Source organism: Temnothorax curvispinosus, unplaced genomic scaffold, assembly GCF_003070985.1.
Source record: "Temnothorax curvispinosus isolate PA1 unplaced genomic scaffold, ASM307098v1 QBEX01013599.1, whole genome shotgun sequence".
Taxonomy (NCBI): domain Eukaryota; kingdom Metazoa; phylum Arthropoda; class Insecta; order Hymenoptera; family Formicidae; genus Temnothorax; species Temnothorax curvispinosus.
Window position 1 is genome coordinate 130,986 of NW_020223379.1, and position 16,928 is coordinate 147,913.

General features: G+C 33.4%; 2 protein-coding genes across 3 annotated transcripts; one reads left to right on the top strand and one right to left on the bottom strand.

The window, feature by feature from the left end:
- Positions 1 to 3,961: 3,961 nt before the first annotated feature.
- Positions 3,962 to 9,284, bottom strand: LOC112463738 (zinc finger CW-type PWWP domain protein 1-like). The gene is made up of 7 exons (XM_025030268.1): positions 8,897 to 9,284; positions 7,559 to 7,938; positions 6,641 to 7,088; positions 5,213 to 5,409; positions 4,940 to 5,047; positions 4,566 to 4,800; positions 3,962 to 4,041 (listed from the first exon to the last, which is right to left on the bottom strand). The coding sequence occupies exons 2-7, from the start codon at positions 7,679 to 7,681 to the stop codon at positions 3,962 to 3,964; spliced, it is 1,191 nt and encodes a 396-aa protein (XP_024886036.1). The 5' UTR covers positions 7,682 to 7,938; positions 8,897 to 9,284.
- A 273-nt stretch (positions 9,285 to 9,557) lies between these two features.
- Positions 9,558 to 14,605, top strand: LOC112463732 (probable RNA methyltransferase bin3). Of its 2 annotated transcripts, XM_025030260.1 has the most exons (6): positions 9,558 to 9,749; positions 9,855 to 10,082; positions 11,042 to 11,588; positions 11,830 to 12,621; positions 12,770 to 12,988; positions 13,161 to 14,605. In XM_025030260.1, exons 3-6 carry the CDS (start codon positions 11,052 to 11,054, stop codon positions 13,677 to 13,679), a joined length of 2,067 nt encoding a protein of 688 aa, XP_024886028.1. In that variant the 5' UTR covers positions 9,558 to 9,749; positions 9,855 to 10,082; positions 11,042 to 11,051; the 3' UTR covers positions 13,680 to 14,605. The 2 variants fall into 2 exon arrangements, with proteins under 2 accessions (XP_024886028.1, XP_024886026.1); XM_025030258.1 differs by lacking the exon at positions 9,855 to 10,082.
- Positions 14,606 to 16,928: the final 2,323 nt, after the last annotated feature.

The following is a 16,928-nucleotide window of genomic DNA, read 5'->3' on the forward strand; positions in this document are numbered from 1 at the left end:
ATAAATTTCTCACAATGTTGAGAAATAACGGACAAGGGTTCTCTGTCTTTAAAATAATATAATGGAAAAACACACGATTTATGTTCGAAATTAATTATACGTTGAACAAAGTCAGATATTTGCCGACCCGAAGAGACCCGCACTGTTCACATGCAAATGCACTTTTCCTATGCGAGCGACTGTGTTCATGAATATATGGAAGCGCGCGTGATTCTGTAATTCTACTTCTACCTATCCGTCGCACCCTGTACAAAGACCGTTTGAAAGACGGTCATCGATAAACTGCCAAGACGTTAAAACGTAAAACTCAAATGGACAATCCTTGGCAGAAATAATATTTGAGATACTTAAATATTTGACGGGCATTACGATAATAATAATATACATTATACAGAAAAATGAGTTACTTCACAATTTACGATTTTAACATCAACGACGAGCTCCTTGATTATCGAACTCAAAATATATTATTTGTTTCCTTTTTAACAAATATGTGTCAAAGAAAACTTGCAAATTATACATTTGCCGCACTTTCCTAATTTCTTTTCCGTTTCAAATTATATACCATTTATCGTTATGTAATATATCATACGTAATATATCATATATATATATATCGATTTAAAATGTATGAGACACGTGCTAATCTTTTTGGGACATAATAGCATTTTCCAACATTTTGTGTGTTATCAGAGTCCACAGAGGAATGATTCAAGACGAGAGTTACTTCGTAAAGTGTATTAGTAGGCCATGACGAAAATATACCAGAGGCGTCTCGACTAATAGTACCCAGGCGACGGCATTGACCGCTATATGTATATTCTTCATGGTAGTTTTCCAAGTAACGATAACGTAGTATTTAGAGAACGACGTAGTATTTATTCCTAAACTTTCCTTTTCTTTCCTTCTTTTTTCTTCTTCTTTCCGTTGCTCTTTTCCTCTTTTCTTTTTTTCTTCTTATATAGTAGATGCCGAAATAGCGTTTAAATTCTAATAAAGGACATACCTTTAAAATCTTTTATTTCTATACATTATATTAACTACACGCGCGCGAGAGATTAGTGCAACAAAAATTCTATGAAATAATTTACAAATATTTATTTATTATACAACAAAAAAATAATAATTTTCTGCGAATAGATATATTGTTCCGAGTGTTTCATTGTTTTACACATTAATTTTTCATGCACATGTGACATGTGCGTGTGCATGACTGTGTGCGACTTTTCCATCTACTCGTATTAATAATAATCTCCATTAATGTATACATATATTATTGTATTTCAAATGAAAAGCGGTCAATTCGATCTGATGGCGGATCGTCTCGAATCTATCTCTCGCCCGGGATGACCTATGGTCCTATGGTCCAGCCGCGTGATCTCCTTCGCATAGCTAATCATACACTTTCCGCGCTCACTCGCTACTTACTGCTGTCACCGAAAAAAAACCGATAACCCGAGATATGCTCGCCCGGGTACACGCGTTCGCGTTATCACATGCTCCCGTGACTTCAACTTGAAATCGTGTTGCTAGGCGAGCATAAGAGATTGTGAGATTTTACGGCCAAAATCTCGTTATTCTATATCATTGTCTCGAAAAATCGAGTTATCACACTTGTCTCTCTTAACTTTTAAATTAATTACGATCTCAAAATATATATTTTTTTTATCTTTGATAAAGAATCAATATATTTTAATTTAGAAAAAACTTATATACGTTAAGATTAATTTGTATATAGTAATAATAATAGATACTTATAAGAGTTTGAGATGTTTAGAAAATAAGGACAACACGTGTATATATGTACGCGTGGTTTCAACTTCTTTACAAGATTTTTAAGATCTTTCGTAAAAAAAATATAATATAAAAACGACATGTGTATTATACAAAAAAAAGACATAATTGCAATAATGGTATGATGCAATATGGAAGAAAAGTGTGCGGGCTCTCTCAATAAGCTGCTTCGTACGGTCCTTATTGATAGGATACGCGACACTCGAAAAGATTACACCCTTCCCTCTCTCTTCCTCTGCTACAAGTACTTTTCATTTTCATTTTGTCGTCGTGTTCTCTTTCGCCCCCTCGGTTCTCCAAGATAGACCGCAACTATAATTAGCTCCCCTTTTTTATTACGCTTTGTAAACGCGTTCGCTCGAGATCAACGCGACTAACGCCAATGGCGTAACAATCAATTTTCGGTGTATCCGTATAAGCATTTTTACTATGAGAATATTTTTATTATGTAAGTTGACGCGGGCGGGGGATCAGCAAAGACAAGATTATAAGAGAAAACATATATTAGAAATCTTTCGAAAGAAATCTATTGCAAAGAGACGTATAGCTTTCGATTAATTTTATATATTGTAACATATTATTGTAACGCTTATTATAATGCATGTTGTATGTTGTATTTTATTTTCGCATAACGTGTGAGCACAAAGAATTGAATTTTATAACGGGATATACATATTATTATAGCGGTTTTGTTCTTTGAATCGATTGATTGTAGCTGCGTGTAGTTTGGAAACTGTGTGATGATGGGGGCGTAGGTCGGTTGACAAACATGGGAGTGCCATAGATAGAGGATCGATGGCAAAAAGAGAGAAAGATAGTCAAAGAGAGGACCTCTCTTCTACATCGTTTGGCCATTCCCTTTATAAACGGGCGTGGCCCTTAGATTGTGTGCCTTAGATTGTCGTACGTATCATTTCCGTTTCCATGGAAAATTACATTTCGCAGGGAAAGAATTTCTAATTGGCGTTTCAAAGTTTGCTCAAATGAGAATTGGATGAGGAAAAATAAATTCCCTCAATTCCGAACACAGATTTTATGAAACGTTATCATATATTACATATATGCGCTTTTCTTTTCGTCTTGCTTATAGAGGCTGTAATTAAATTATTATTGTGTCGTTTGAAACGGGAACTCTCAGGATGCAATGTTTCATATACAACAACCCGATATAGCTAGTTTATTTTATATTTATTCGCGCTTCGTAGATCCGTTTCGAAGACGGCCTTAATAACGGATTTATTAAAACGCATGAAATGGATACGCAAAAAGAGAGTCAATGAGCGGAAATCAACCGATTGTACGCGCGTATAAGCAATTGTAAATCGCTATGTTAATATCGCTGCCGGGGTTCATCGGGGTCGCGCCGGGTCATCGTGACGTCAGCGGATACCGCGTCTCACCGTTGTTCGGCGAGCTAGTATAATATGCTGTCTACGTACATACATGTATCGATGGCACCAATAAAAAATATATTGTAACTACATTTTTTATTTTCACATAAGTATATATATTTATTTCATTTCCTACTGTTATTTTAGTATTTGATGGTGTACCAGAGAGAGAGAGAGAGAGAAAGAAAGCTATATCGTAACTATAACGATCCCAACATTATAACTCAGTAATATTATAATTTAATCTTTTATTCCTATTGTTGCTCCTAAATAAACTTGCAAAATTGCAATGTAACCCTCTGGAACTATTATATAAATATCCTCCCCACAAACACGTTACTTTAAAGGATTACAATTTTGCAAGTTTGTAAGTTATTGTAATACTTTTCAGTTGTATCTACACTACTACGGCAGTATGCGCGCGCGTACAAAGGTATGAATTGTAAATTTTAGAAAGAGAAGAACAAATATTCAGAAAATCTTAATTTCTAAAGTATATATAAATAACAATTATTTAAATAATTCTTTTTTCAATTTTTTTTCAAATTCTTTTCTATCCTTATATATTACATTTTTTATCACATTTTTATTTAACTTACTTTGATTTTTTTTACTTTAAATTATATATAATAATGCCGATTTTATAAATCTTTTCAAAATTGTCATAAATGGTCATAATAATTTGTCATTTTCTTCTCTCTATTATTCTTTCTTCAAAAGAAATATGACTATTTGGAATATGTACAATACCTTACTCTCTTTTCTTAATTATGTGGGTTATTTGCAATAACAATTGTGATGTGCTTTGAGCAATTCGTGTTCAAGTTTCGCCCTCTGTTCTACACGTTTCTTATCAACTACGTGAACGAATTAATTTGTCGGTTTTCATATCAATCGATAAAATAGATTTCTTATTTTTGAAACGTTCACCATATTGTTCTGTTTCTAGAAAATTAAAATGTGATATATTCGTAAATTTAAAGGCTGTCTGAAACGGAAAAAGATATTGAAAAAGTGAGAAATGTAGGAGTTGAAAAACACATAATTTTTTTGTTTAAAAATGTATATGTTATTTAATCTGTTGTATCGACATTTCGATACGGTATACGTATCGATATATGATTACTATAGCACAACGATTTGTTTTATAATTATAAAATTTTTTTCTCAAGATTTTTTATTTCTAAATTAACAATAAATACAAATTAGAAAACTTGACAGTGATTTATTTTTTAAATAAAATATTTTATTAAATTTTTAATTTTTAATAATTTACAAAACTTATCTTTATACAGTAGAATAGAAAAAAAAAGAAGAGATATAAACATATGTTTGTAAATATTTTTAATTTATAAAAATTTGTTTTTCGTGTAATGTTTATTTTTAAGATAAAATTCTTTTAAGGTAATATGTTCAGTTGACTCGGTTGGTGTGGAAGAAATTTCATCATCCTGCTCTTCGTACGATTGAATCACAGATCCTTGCAAATTTCTTATGCGCGAAAAAGAACTAAATCTTTGTAACCTCTCGGATATCGATAATGGAATCGCGCTTTGTGCTAAGGCATAAGCTTTTTCCAGCGATTTTTTATGATTTATTTCATTGAATTTATTTTGCTTAAACAATAAAACATAAATAAATAAAAGTCCAAAGAAGAGAAAAATAACAAGATTATATATTATTATAAATTGATAAAAAGACAATAATAATAATTTTAGCTATTTGAAATAATTTTTAGATAAAAAGCTATTATACCTTTCTCACAAGCGTGCTCTTTTTAAATTTTATAAAAGGTTTGATAGTTTTTCGATTAAGCCACTCACAATGAAGATTATCTTTAAAGAAGGTTACATGGTATTTTACCTGCGAAAGCATTCGTTGTTTGATTATATTTTACAAAGAAATATAAACAATTAAGGACAAAATATAGTGCAAAACTTAGTAAATAAATATAAATTTTATACATTAATAAAATTTTATTTATATTTGTTTAGGTCTTTATATGTGTTTGTATTTTCTAGAACTTACAGGAATTATTGATGATTCTTTTAATTCATAAAACTGTAAAGTCTCAATCCAATCATCTACAATTGCGGGCCACCATGGATAACCATCCACGAGACCCCATACAAGACTTCCGGCATTATATTTATTTTCTATTAAATCTGTCTTTATTTTCATCGGAATTGGCACTTGCGGTACGGAACAGGAGGCGATAGTTTTATCTATAAACGTGTTTATATTTTCTATTGTTATTTAAAGTGTGTGTGTGTGTGTGTGTGCATATGTATACACACACACACACATATATATCATTATATATAATATGCTATGCTATATAAATAGTACAATATTACTCGAGTAATAACATAGCTTAATATATATATGTATCGATTGTGTAGACGTAAAACACAGTAATGGATACGTGCTTGAATTCATTTCGCAATACCAAGTCTTTGGTACATCCACAGGGTCATGGAAATCATCACAGTATCGCCATTTCTTGCAGTTTTTCCTACAGCACTGAATCCATCTACCCACGTCTCTTCGTAGTTGTAACCATGATAATTTCTCCTCTTTACTCCATGTATCTTTACATGGCGACAATATGGTAGGACAGCTTTCGAGACCTAAAAGAAAAAAAAATAAATTTTTTGCACGTTGACAAATCTTGTTATTAGTTTGTTTTTTTGATTGATTCTTGAACAATATTAAAACATATAAAATAAAGCGTTCAAAAGAATTAGTAAACTTTGAATATCGATAAGCATAATAAATCTCGACGTTGGAAAAAATTTGTGTGCACGCGTACGTATTATATGTTTATTACTATCCTTGCATCCGCAATATAATTATTTGATTTTAAAAATAAATGTGTGCTCTTATACTACATATGTTATATATGTAATTATAATTATATCCATATTATTTATTCACATAAAAATCATAATATAATAACAATTACATTACAGCTTGTTACAAGAAAATGTATTATATATTATTTTACGAGTTTTACAGTTTTTATACATTTTCACTATTTTAACAATCATGTACTATGATACTGACAATTAATTAATCATTGGATATACTGATCCTATACACAATAATCATTGCGATTTAATAATTAAAGAATATTTAATTAATATATTATTATTTATGTACTGATTTAATTATTATCATTGTGATATTATACTGAGTAACTTTTTAATACTCAATGAACTTATTAATTCATAAATACACCGATTTAATCATCATCATCAATATCTCTACCACTACCACCACCATCACCATCATCGTCATTGTCATCATCGTTGTCGTTGTCATCGTCGTCGTCATCGCCGTCGTTATCATCATCATCATCATCATTATTATTACTATTATTAATACTATGCTAGTCTAATGACTGTAATAATCGATTTCTCCCAGCAGTTTATATACGAAAGTGTATAAATTCACCTTTCGGACTGCAGTTTAATTTTGACGATTGCGAAGAATCTTTGTTATTTTTCGCTCTTTTCTCATATTGTCCTTGTCCATATCGCATATTCTTCTTATTGTCCAATTCAAATCGTACATTTTGCAACATAGCACTCAAGCTATCTTGCATATCGCAATCTAATCTTGCTTTCAATTTGCCCTGTCGCTTGGGAAATTCTGCTTTCTGTTTAGACATTTTTATAAAAAAATCTGCGCTTTTCTTAGAATAGTTTTCGTCCTCCGTTCCGTCCTTATCTTTGTCCGTAAAACGAAGCTTTTTAGGTTTTAAACCCTCTTTGGAGAAAGGCTTCCTTAGTTTGACGGGAGCGTTCGGAGGTACAGGCGTGGCTCTTATTGTTGTTGTCGGGGAAGTTACAAACAATTGGGGTGTTAAAGAGAGAAGCAAGGAACTCGCCCATACCCCGTTCTGAAAATACAAATAACATTAAACGTTTATTCTAATCGGATGTATGATTGTAGATTTAATTTAATAAGTTGAATTTTTTCAATTTGTATAAGATTAATTATTAAAAAAAAGATTATATTTTTTTCGAAAGGTCAATTTATGCAAAATATACATTATTAAGCGCGCATGCGCGCTCATGTGTGTGTACAATATTTAGCGTGTAATTTAACGTAACTGGCTCGACATAAATTGCAAATATTTTATCATCAAAAACTATCTCAAAGAGCGAAGCGAGAGAGAGAGAAAGAGAAAGAACCCTAGAAGGATGCAAGTTTTGAGGAAAGACCTTTTGAAATCGCGGAACGGCTGAATACTAAATGATTACATGATTAAATTTTCTTGTCAGTAAATAATTACCAATATATACTAATTAAATTACTATAAATTGAGGATAGATGAATTTGACAAAACTCGGTGATATTCTGATTTACCCGTGGAGTTGTTCGTCCAACTTCCGCGACGATGTCGTGTTCGCGATCTTGGTCTTCGAATAACCGTATCGTTGTTTGCCTCGTGTGATCTACGCGATTGCGATTATCGCGACTCTTGGCCATTCTTCGCAAAATTTCGAAATCTTACAACGCAATCCGTGATTTTTCAGTGTTCAGTGAAAGATATAGGTGATAAAAGTGCGATCGAGATAATTTAACACGTAAAAGAGGCGCCACCGCTATCCGCTACGCTAAACGGACAACGGACTGAACGGACCGGGGACCGGGACCCGGGACGGGGTCGTCGGGGTCTACACGAGCATGAACACGGCTGCTAACTGCAACTGCTCTTTCGTTCGAGTTGACAATGTTGACATTTGCTGCAAATGCGAGCGAGCGTTCGTTAACGACAAATGATACACTTCAGATTGTACATATACATAATATATGTTATCACTGGCATAGATAATCAAACCTTATAGTGAAAACATTTCTCTGAGGACGAGCGTGGCCTATTAGACAGCGCGTGGCCTATTAGAGCTAGAAAAATTATATATATAAAAAAAAAAAAAATTATATTCACTCGTTCTCCTCTCGGAAGGCAATGGCAAACCACCGAGAGTATGTATTGCCAAGAGGAAATTCTCTAAATAATATAGCCGTTCGGAATCGGCATTAAACTGTAAACCAGAACGAGAACCAGCAGTTGCAGCTCGTCAAAGAGGTGGCTCACACAACGGGGTATCAATGCCGGCGGACGTGTCGCTCTGCCAATGCAGATTCGGATTGTTCGCGTGATCACCCTCAATCGTGTACGTTTTGCCGGTGCCGGTCTGGCCGTAGCAGCTACAGGCAAGCACGGTGCAACTATACCCGGCGATGACTTTCTTCAACAACGGGCTGACCACCGTGTCGTACACGTCCATGTGTTGCGCACGTAGATTATACACATTGTATATGGGGTTTACAGTTTAACGCCGATTCCGAACGGCTATATTTTTTAGAGAAGTTCTCTTGGCAATACATACTCTCGGTGGTTTGCCATTGCCTTCCGAGAGGAGAACGAGCGAATATAATTTTTTTTTTTTTTATATATATAATTTTTCTAGCTCTACCGGGAATCGAACCCGGGACCTTTGGCTCAATAGACCAATGCGCTGTCTAATAGGCCACGCTCGTCCTCAGAGAAATGTTTTCACTATAATAAGGTTTGATTATCCATGCCAGTGATAACATATATTATATGTACTCCTGCACAACGCATAATGCGTATATGTTAAGTGAACCGCAGCCAAAAGTCTCATTTTGATAGAGTTGTCTTTACCGCGAAAATAAAACCTTTATATCTAATTTTCCTCCTTATTGCTTCAACAATGTACAATGTACAATTCCTTATTTTATGATGTCTCAAAATTATTATAAAACTTAAAGCACCGCCAGATATCGAAATCGAATACCCCAAGGAAGCATACAATCGTTTAATGAAACTTCTAGATCTTAGCAAAACACGTATTATATCAGAGCAAGCACTGTCTCATCCAGTTTTGAGTTCGTGAGATATTGGTACGTGTCTCAGATATGCATGTTTTAAAACATTTAAAAGGAACATGTTTAGGAATATTATAATGTAATATAACGATATAGAACATAAATATTATATATACATTGCGTAATGTGTCGATCCTATGAAATGTTAACATGTTAAATTATAAGACACAAGGGGCGTAAAAAAGGTAAATGGCAATCTCTAGCTTGTTCTTCTTTAACCTTATGGCGTTATATCAATTATAATTATCAATTGTCAATCTTAGTATTTTGTTTCGAAAAGATATTTAAAAGTGTTTCTTCTTCGAAATTTTGAAATTATTAAAATAATTAGAAAATTGAAAACAAAATATGAAGAAATTTCTTCAACGTTCTTTCGGGCTTCGGGGTCTCCCACGATCCGGGATTCGTTAATACGACCCTGTCGTGGAACCTATTGGAAAATGGCGTCGCGGTGCGGCGCGAGCTTTCGGTCGCCGCTGCCCGCTCACACTCGACAAGCAGTTATTCGCCATCGTAGACGGGCAGGCGTTGCATGGACGATGAACGTCGCAGTTGCGGGCGAGACGTAGGAAGAGGATTATCGTGAGGATAGTCATACGAGCAATTGGAAGAGAGAGGCGGGTGAGAGAATCCGTTTGTTGAGGTGAGCATACATATTTGTAATCGGCGGCGTGAACATTGACGAAAAGAAAAGCTGGGATGCTGAATATGATGGCGTATTGACGACGTGCTGTCGGCCTGTTGGCAGCGACGGCAGCGACGGCGGCGGCGGCGGCGATGGCGACGGTGGCGACGATAGCGGCTGGTGGCTGGTGGTGGCGGCAGTAGCGGCGCGGCGGCGGTAGCGCACCCACCACGCTGTTGCCGCGCGTACCCACGCGTACCGACGACGCTGGCGTCGCCACGCGGACGATAGAAATTTTACCTGCCTCACCTGCCTGCCTGCTTGCCTGCTTACCTGCTTTTAGTGTAGAAAGTACGAAAAGTTATGCTTATTTTAGTTGCGTTCTTCCACATTTTTCTTCTTCCCTCTTGGGACAAATAGCTTCCGGGGAATATCTAGTGCGAGTAAATACGACGAAATGCGAAAAATGCAACTATCGTCAATCATAGAAAGCGTAACTAATTGCAAGACGAATAGATTTTTCCTCTCAAGCTGTACTTTTAGATCGATTGAAAAAGTGTAGAAAGTGTAAGAAGCAAAAAGTTTATTTCCATTTGCTGTTTTTATCAATTTTTTACGTTTTTTTTTTAACTATTTTAATTGTATTGGTTTTTAAGTATAATAAAATGAAAGTACGTGTATTAATATAAATATATATAATATATATGAACAAATTTCCTTGCCTAGCTGTTAAAAAATATACATATTTAAATTTACATCTGAAATATTTTATAACTAAGTTATTAATTTATGTCTCTATCATCTAAATCTATTCATTCAAGTTAATTTTAATAATGTATCGATTTAAATTTGTTTCTTAACATATGCACGGGTGTGTGTTAATGTATATATTCAAGAAATTGCAACAAATATTCTATTCCCTTTTCCATAACGTAGGAAACATGTATCATATTTACATAATATTTTGTAAGAGTCATATATTTATAATTATTATTTAGAAATATAGTATTAAAAAATAATACTGCATAGGATTACATATACCTTGTAAAAGTTAATCTAATTACTTTGGATATCTTTTTTGTAATTATTACTTTTGTAATTTCTTTTGTTTTTTTCTCCAATGAATTAATTTATCTGTATGCAGCGCACGCGCGCGCGCGCGCCTTATTTTTTTAATATGTATATGTAAGGAAATTAGCATCTTATATATTATTACTGGCGAATATGCCATCCTTATATTTTTATTATGTTTTTCTATATCGGCATGTTTACATCTTGTCATATTGTTTGTATTTTTTCCAATTTTTCAGGTTGAGCAAAATGTCTTCTGTACAAGTGGATCGTCCTCCAAAAGTGGGTCAAAACAACAAGAAGGAGAACGAAAAATCTAGGAAAGTTTTCAACCTCTCACACAAGAAACACAACAAGCATGATGACAATCGCTATTTCAAGTTCAGCAATAGAAAGCGACCTCAAAGTAGCTTCTGCAGCAATGGAAAGTCCTTTCCTCCCTACAAACGTAGAAAGAATAAAGACATCATCCCTCCCACGAAATTTTTGCTTGGAGGCAACATTTGTGATCCCTTAAATCTAAATAGCATGCAAGATGAGGAAATAAATCGGGCTATGAACGCAGTGACCCCAAAATCAAGTCCACTTCCTACTCCAAAACATAAAAAAGAAGTTATCGAAGTGATTATTCCTCCAAATATTTGTGATCCTTTGAATTTGACAAATTGCAACGACAATGAAGAGTATGAAAAGCAGCTCATTTCGCCTACGAAGAGAAATTCGAAACGAAGAAATAGAAAGAGGAAGAGAGCTCTTTCTGGATCTGGAAAAGATGAAGAAAAGATGGTAAGAGAGAGTTTTGAGATATTTATTTATATTGTTTTATAAGTAATATTTTATTCATATTTATATTTATTTATAAACGTAATGATTTACAATTATAAATTATTTATAAATTTATGGTAATTTTAGATCGAATTTTGTATTATTTGAATTCTTAAAATTTCTAAAATATTTTTTGTGATTATCTCTCTTGTAATTACACACACGTGTATGATAATATATATGTATATTATATATTTTTTAGAATTATGAAAAGACGGATTCCAACGAAGCAAAAAAATCGAGAGAAATTGAAGGAAACTGCACAGTAGATGAATCTCCAATAGAAAGACTTTCTGGTGAAAAAATTAGTTTAGAAGAAGCGCCAAGTGGACAAAGTGAAAATTGTCTAAAAGAAAATAAGACAGAAAGTCCACAGAAAGATAAAAATAAATTACGATTAAAGGGTTTAGAAGAAATAAAGGATAAAAGATTGAGAAAAATTGATGCAAAGGATAAAATAGTGAGCCCAGTGATTCCACAGCCTGGCGCATGGAAGCCCAGGCCCCAACATAGGCCCAGCCAGGATAAGAAAAAGAAGCAGCAACATCCAATGCCCAATTTTAGGCCTAAAGATGCTAGATATCAATATGGGAACTACAATAGATACTATGGGTACAGAAATCCTCATCATGAAGTAGATCCTAGATTAAAAGTGTTTGCACAGCGAAAGCAACTATTCCTGCTGAAGGACATTCTGGATATTGGATGCAATATTGGCCATATTACTCTATCAGTTGCCAGGGATTTTGGTGCAAAGAGTGTTACCGGGATTGATATTGATAGAACTTTAATAAATATCGCTCGGAAGAATGTGAAACACTATGTTAATTGCGTGCAAAGTCCAGCGAGCAATGAGGATAATGACAAGAGGGACTCTTCAGACGCTAGCTTCTTTCCCATGTCGATGCCAATTAGTTATGGGCCTGTAGATATCCCAGGATTTACAAAAAATAAACAACATAAGGGATTCCCATATAATGTTACTTTTGTACAGGTAACGCATTTAATTCTACACGTGTACACACACACGCGCGCGCGCGCGCGCAGAATTTATACATATATACATAGTTGTTGCAACTAAATTAACATTTTCATTATAGTCATCTCATGATCTAAACTATATTAAACATGCTTGATTTCAGGGTAATTATGTGCTTGAAAACGACTCACTTCTATGCGCGGAACAGACGCAATTCGACACAATCTTATGTTTATCCATCACCAAGTGGATTCACTTAAATTTTGGCGATACCGGATTAAAACAAGCTTTCAAGCGCATGCATGCGCAATTACGCCCCGGTGGAGTTCTCGTACTGGAACCTCAGGGTTGGGCCAGTTATACGAAGAAAAAGAATCTCACGGTGAGCAATGCTTTGTGCGATTGTTAAAACATTATTTTTGGGACAAGTTTCAAACATGAATAGTATACTACTATTTAATAATATACTACTATTTAAAAAATATATTGCTTTTTTAAATGTATTATTTCTGATTTGATATTTGATTTGATTCTATTTCATTTCTATCTTTCAGGAACGGATTTATAAAAATTATCACAGTATTGAGTTCCGGCCGCATAATTTCACGCAGTATCTTCTATCTACCGTTGGCTTTTGCAAGTGCGAAGTTGTCTCTATATCGCCTCACCCCTCCAAAGGATTCCAACGACCTATACATCTCTTCACCAAGGCTGGTGGCCCTCCTTCCACTATTACCGAACGAGCCGACGATAACGTTACGAGCGATACGAGCGATACGGTGCAGAATCGCCAAGAGAGAATGACGAGAAGAGATCAGGAAGAGATCCGCGACATGGAGAGAATGAAGTACGAGCAGGAATTATTTCCGAAAGAAAATATCAATAGAGGCAATATGTCGGAGATCAGTCAACACAGTGGAGATTTGAATCAATATGAACAACTGGCGAACGTTTACGCACCCAGTGCAACGCCGAGCTATGATACTCCAAGCCGCAATAGCGATAGTCAACCTTTGGATAGTCAGCCTTCAGAAATATCGAGGATAAAAGAAGAGAAAGAAGAAAATTTATAAATGATGGAACAAGGAAGGAAAAAATTGGAAAAGAAAAGAAAAAGGAGAGGAAGAGGAAAATAAGAAAATTAAGATTAATAAATTTAGAACAAGACTAGAACGGAAAGACGAGGAAAGTCGAGAAGAGGAGGAGCAAGAGAAAAAAGGAAAAAAAGAAGAAACGAAAAGAAAAAGAAGAAAATTAAAGTATTAATAAATTAAAGAAAGAAACGGCATATTTTCGCACATCTATAGCACGGGAAATTGAAGTAAACTTGAAATTATATACGTTCCTTATATTTCTTCTGAAAAATTTAAGACGTTTTGCTTCCTCATAGAGGAAGCTTTGTTTTTTCCCATAATTTAGTTGTAAATTACTCTCACGTTTAACTTGATTTTTATCTTTTTCAATATTATTAATTTTTCGCCAATTTGTTGCAAAGATAAGATTTATGATTTATTCGCAAAAACAAAAAATACCAATTCAAGAAATATGTGACCAACGAATGTTAAAAGAAAAAAAAGGAATAACACTTGAAGAATTAGCATGCATTAGATTCAATCACTTCAATTTCTCTATTTTAGATATTTTCTTTTCTTCTTTCTTTTTTTTCTTCTTTTTCTTCTTTTATAGATACAAAGAGAAATTCAATTGATGTGTTAAGGGTGCAGCGCGCGCCTTCATTATGAAAATTTCATTCTTAGAATTGATAGTAACAAGGATCGTTTTTAGCACCTGCAGCATCTAAAACTAATTCCTATCATCGGAATTATACCGGATTCTAGCTAAATTATATAAAGTAAAAAACTTGTAGAGGATGTGAAGCAGCGATGGTTGAATCTATAAATTATAAAAGGTTGTAAATTTGTGTAATACTAGAGTTAAATTAGATTAGTTTAGGTTACATTTCATTCGATTCTTATGATATAAAGTCTGTTTATCTTAATTAGTATTCTGCACTCTTTGTTATTCTCTCTCTCTCCCCCTCTTCCTCCTCTCTCTTTCTCTCTCTGTCCCCTTCCCCTCCCTCCAATATGAATCTTGTATAGATTGAGCAAAAAGTTTGTTTCTTTTTTATTTTGTATTTTATTTAATTTTGGTAACCATAAGATTATTAGGTATAAAAATTGTATGTTAGAAACAAACTTTATGATCGATTTAATGGGCAATTCAGTCTGAGATTTGATATTTAATAGAAAAATGTGTTTTCTAAAAATTTTAGCTAGATATTTTTACACACACATACAGAAATAACCTTTTTTCCTCTTCAGTAGACATTAGACATTACATGATATTATGATTCGAGATGATAAAATTATTGTGCGCGCGCGCGCTCGATATTATTGAATAGAAGATATAAGATATGATAGTTCGTAGCTCAATTAAAGCAAGCGATTTAGATCCTGTGTTGGTTTCTGAAATTCAAATTCTTTATTGAAGTCTTTTACATGTATTACGAATTTAAGTACTTCAGCAATATTATTTTATCTACTTATCCTTTATAACATTCTATAATGTTTTCTCTGCGTCAAAGCACGTTAAAAACTTCATGCTCATAATATTCCCCACATATATCGCTACGTTTAATGAAAAAAATGATCAAAATCATTACGCTGCATTGAATGTCATTACTGAACTTTAATAATACTAAACTGCGCATTTGTATATTCTCATTATTATCGTATAGAAAGATGTAGAGAAGGAGAACGTTAAAGAGAATGTCAACCAGTTTGACGATTTTTCTTTGTAGTTCGTTTCATCCACAAACGAAATGCAGAGCTGTTCACTTTTTTAATGCATGCTATGCTAATTCTTTACGCGAGCGTTACTTCTGTAGTAACTTAAGATAATTCACTCGTTTACGCGGAGTAAATTATAAATTATCGTAAATTACTACAAAATGCCGTTTAAGTGAAGGAATTATCGTAAGTTACTACAGAAATAACGCTCGCGTAAACGTAGTATAAGAGAGAGATAAGATCATTGCGCGAGGCTTTTTCTTTTGGACCTCCAATGCGCAATCGAGTATTAAATACAGTCTGAATTTGGTATCATGTGTGTATATATCTATATATGTTCAATCAAAAAAGAATAATTTTCTGTTTTTCCTTAATTTTATTAGTGTAAGAATCGTATAGGAAAATAACGAACGAACGTATTATGTTAATAAATATATATTTATAAGTAGTTATATTTGTATTAAGGTTAGAAATTTATTAAATAAAAAAAAATATATATATATATTAGGTTGATCAAGGGTTCGTTCGCTGCTTTTCCTTCTCTTCTTCGTTCTATTTGCATAGGAAAAAAAGAATGAAAGTATTAAATAAAAAAAACACAACAAACAAATTTAAATATTATTATTATAGTATGTTAGAGTTGGATCGATCGAAAGCTTCGTTCGTTTTTTTCTTTTTTTTTTTTTGCTCATGTTTTATATCCAGTCATAAAGAGCCGTGTATAAATTTGCATAAAAGTCATATGTAAGAAATACGACCGAGCTAATAGATACATTTTGCTCTGAGTACAGAAAGTGTAAAAAATGTAACTAAAACGGACAGTAGATTTATTGTTAACTGTAAGGCTGTTATATTTATTTATAGATTTGAAACCCTTAAAACCAGAGAGGGGAGGGAGGGAGAGGGGGACAAAGAGATAGAAAGAGAGAGAGATATGTAAAGGAGTTTAATATAATTGAAGTGCTTGTGAGTGGACCTTTTGGCCGTAATAAAGAAACAAAAAATAAAACATGATAAAAAGTAGATGGCATGAAATAATCTATTATATACCATGTCGCTTCTTACCGCATCTTTATATGCAAGACACATAATTATAGTAAATTATAATAAATTTGTCAAGCATCCGTCGCGTTTCATCGATTAGCATCACTGGTGGAAAAATGTCCCAGAAGTTTTCAAATTATTAATTAGAATTTCTATAAAAATTTTCAGACTCTCAGAATGCTCAGAATTTTTCCGATTTTTTATACGAATTGGAACGTTTTTCAGAAAAACTTAACGAACAAAATATTAAAATATTTTATTTCAGACTTTTTCCGCCAACACATCTTATTTGTAAATCTGTGTAATTTATCAAAAATTTTCATTAAACATATACGGATACTAAATAAATATTACGAAAATCCTCATGTAATTATTTCTGAAAGTATATCTGAGAAATTTTATATATTTTTTCAGAATGTTTTGTCTTAATTTTTACAAAATTTTTGAGAAAATATAAGAAATTTTTTCACCAGAGCATCATGTACC

What these genes read in the sequence shown, in the direction of transcription:
- LOC112463738 (XM_025030268.1), bottom strand. Translation starts at nt 7,681, where the DNA reads ATGGCCAAGAGTCGCGATAATCGCAATCGCGTAGATCACACGAGGCAA. An exon ending in TTGGACGAACAACTCCACGG is followed by an intron (nt 7,089 to 7,558) that starts GTAAATCAGAAT and finishes TTGTATTTTCAG; the next exon opens with AACGGGGTATGGGCGAGTTC. An exon ending in ATTAAACTGCAGTCCGAAAG is followed by an intron (nt 5,410 to 6,640) that starts GTGAATTTATAC and finishes ACACGTTTATAG; the next exon opens with ATAAAACTATCGCCTCCTGT.
- LOC112463732 (XM_025030260.1), top strand. Translation starts at nt 11,052, where the DNA reads ATGTCTTCTGTACAAGTGGATCGTCCTCCAAAAGTGGGTCAAAACAAC. An exon ending in ATAATGTTACTTTTGTACAG is followed by an intron (nt 12,622 to 12,769) that starts GTAACGCATTTA and finishes GCTTGATTTCAG; the next exon opens with GGTAATTATGTGCTTGAAAA. An exon ending in CGAAGAAAAAGAATCTCACG is followed by an intron (nt 12,989 to 13,160) that starts GTGAGCAATGCT and finishes TCTATCTTTCAG; the next exon opens with GAACGGATTTATAAAAATTA.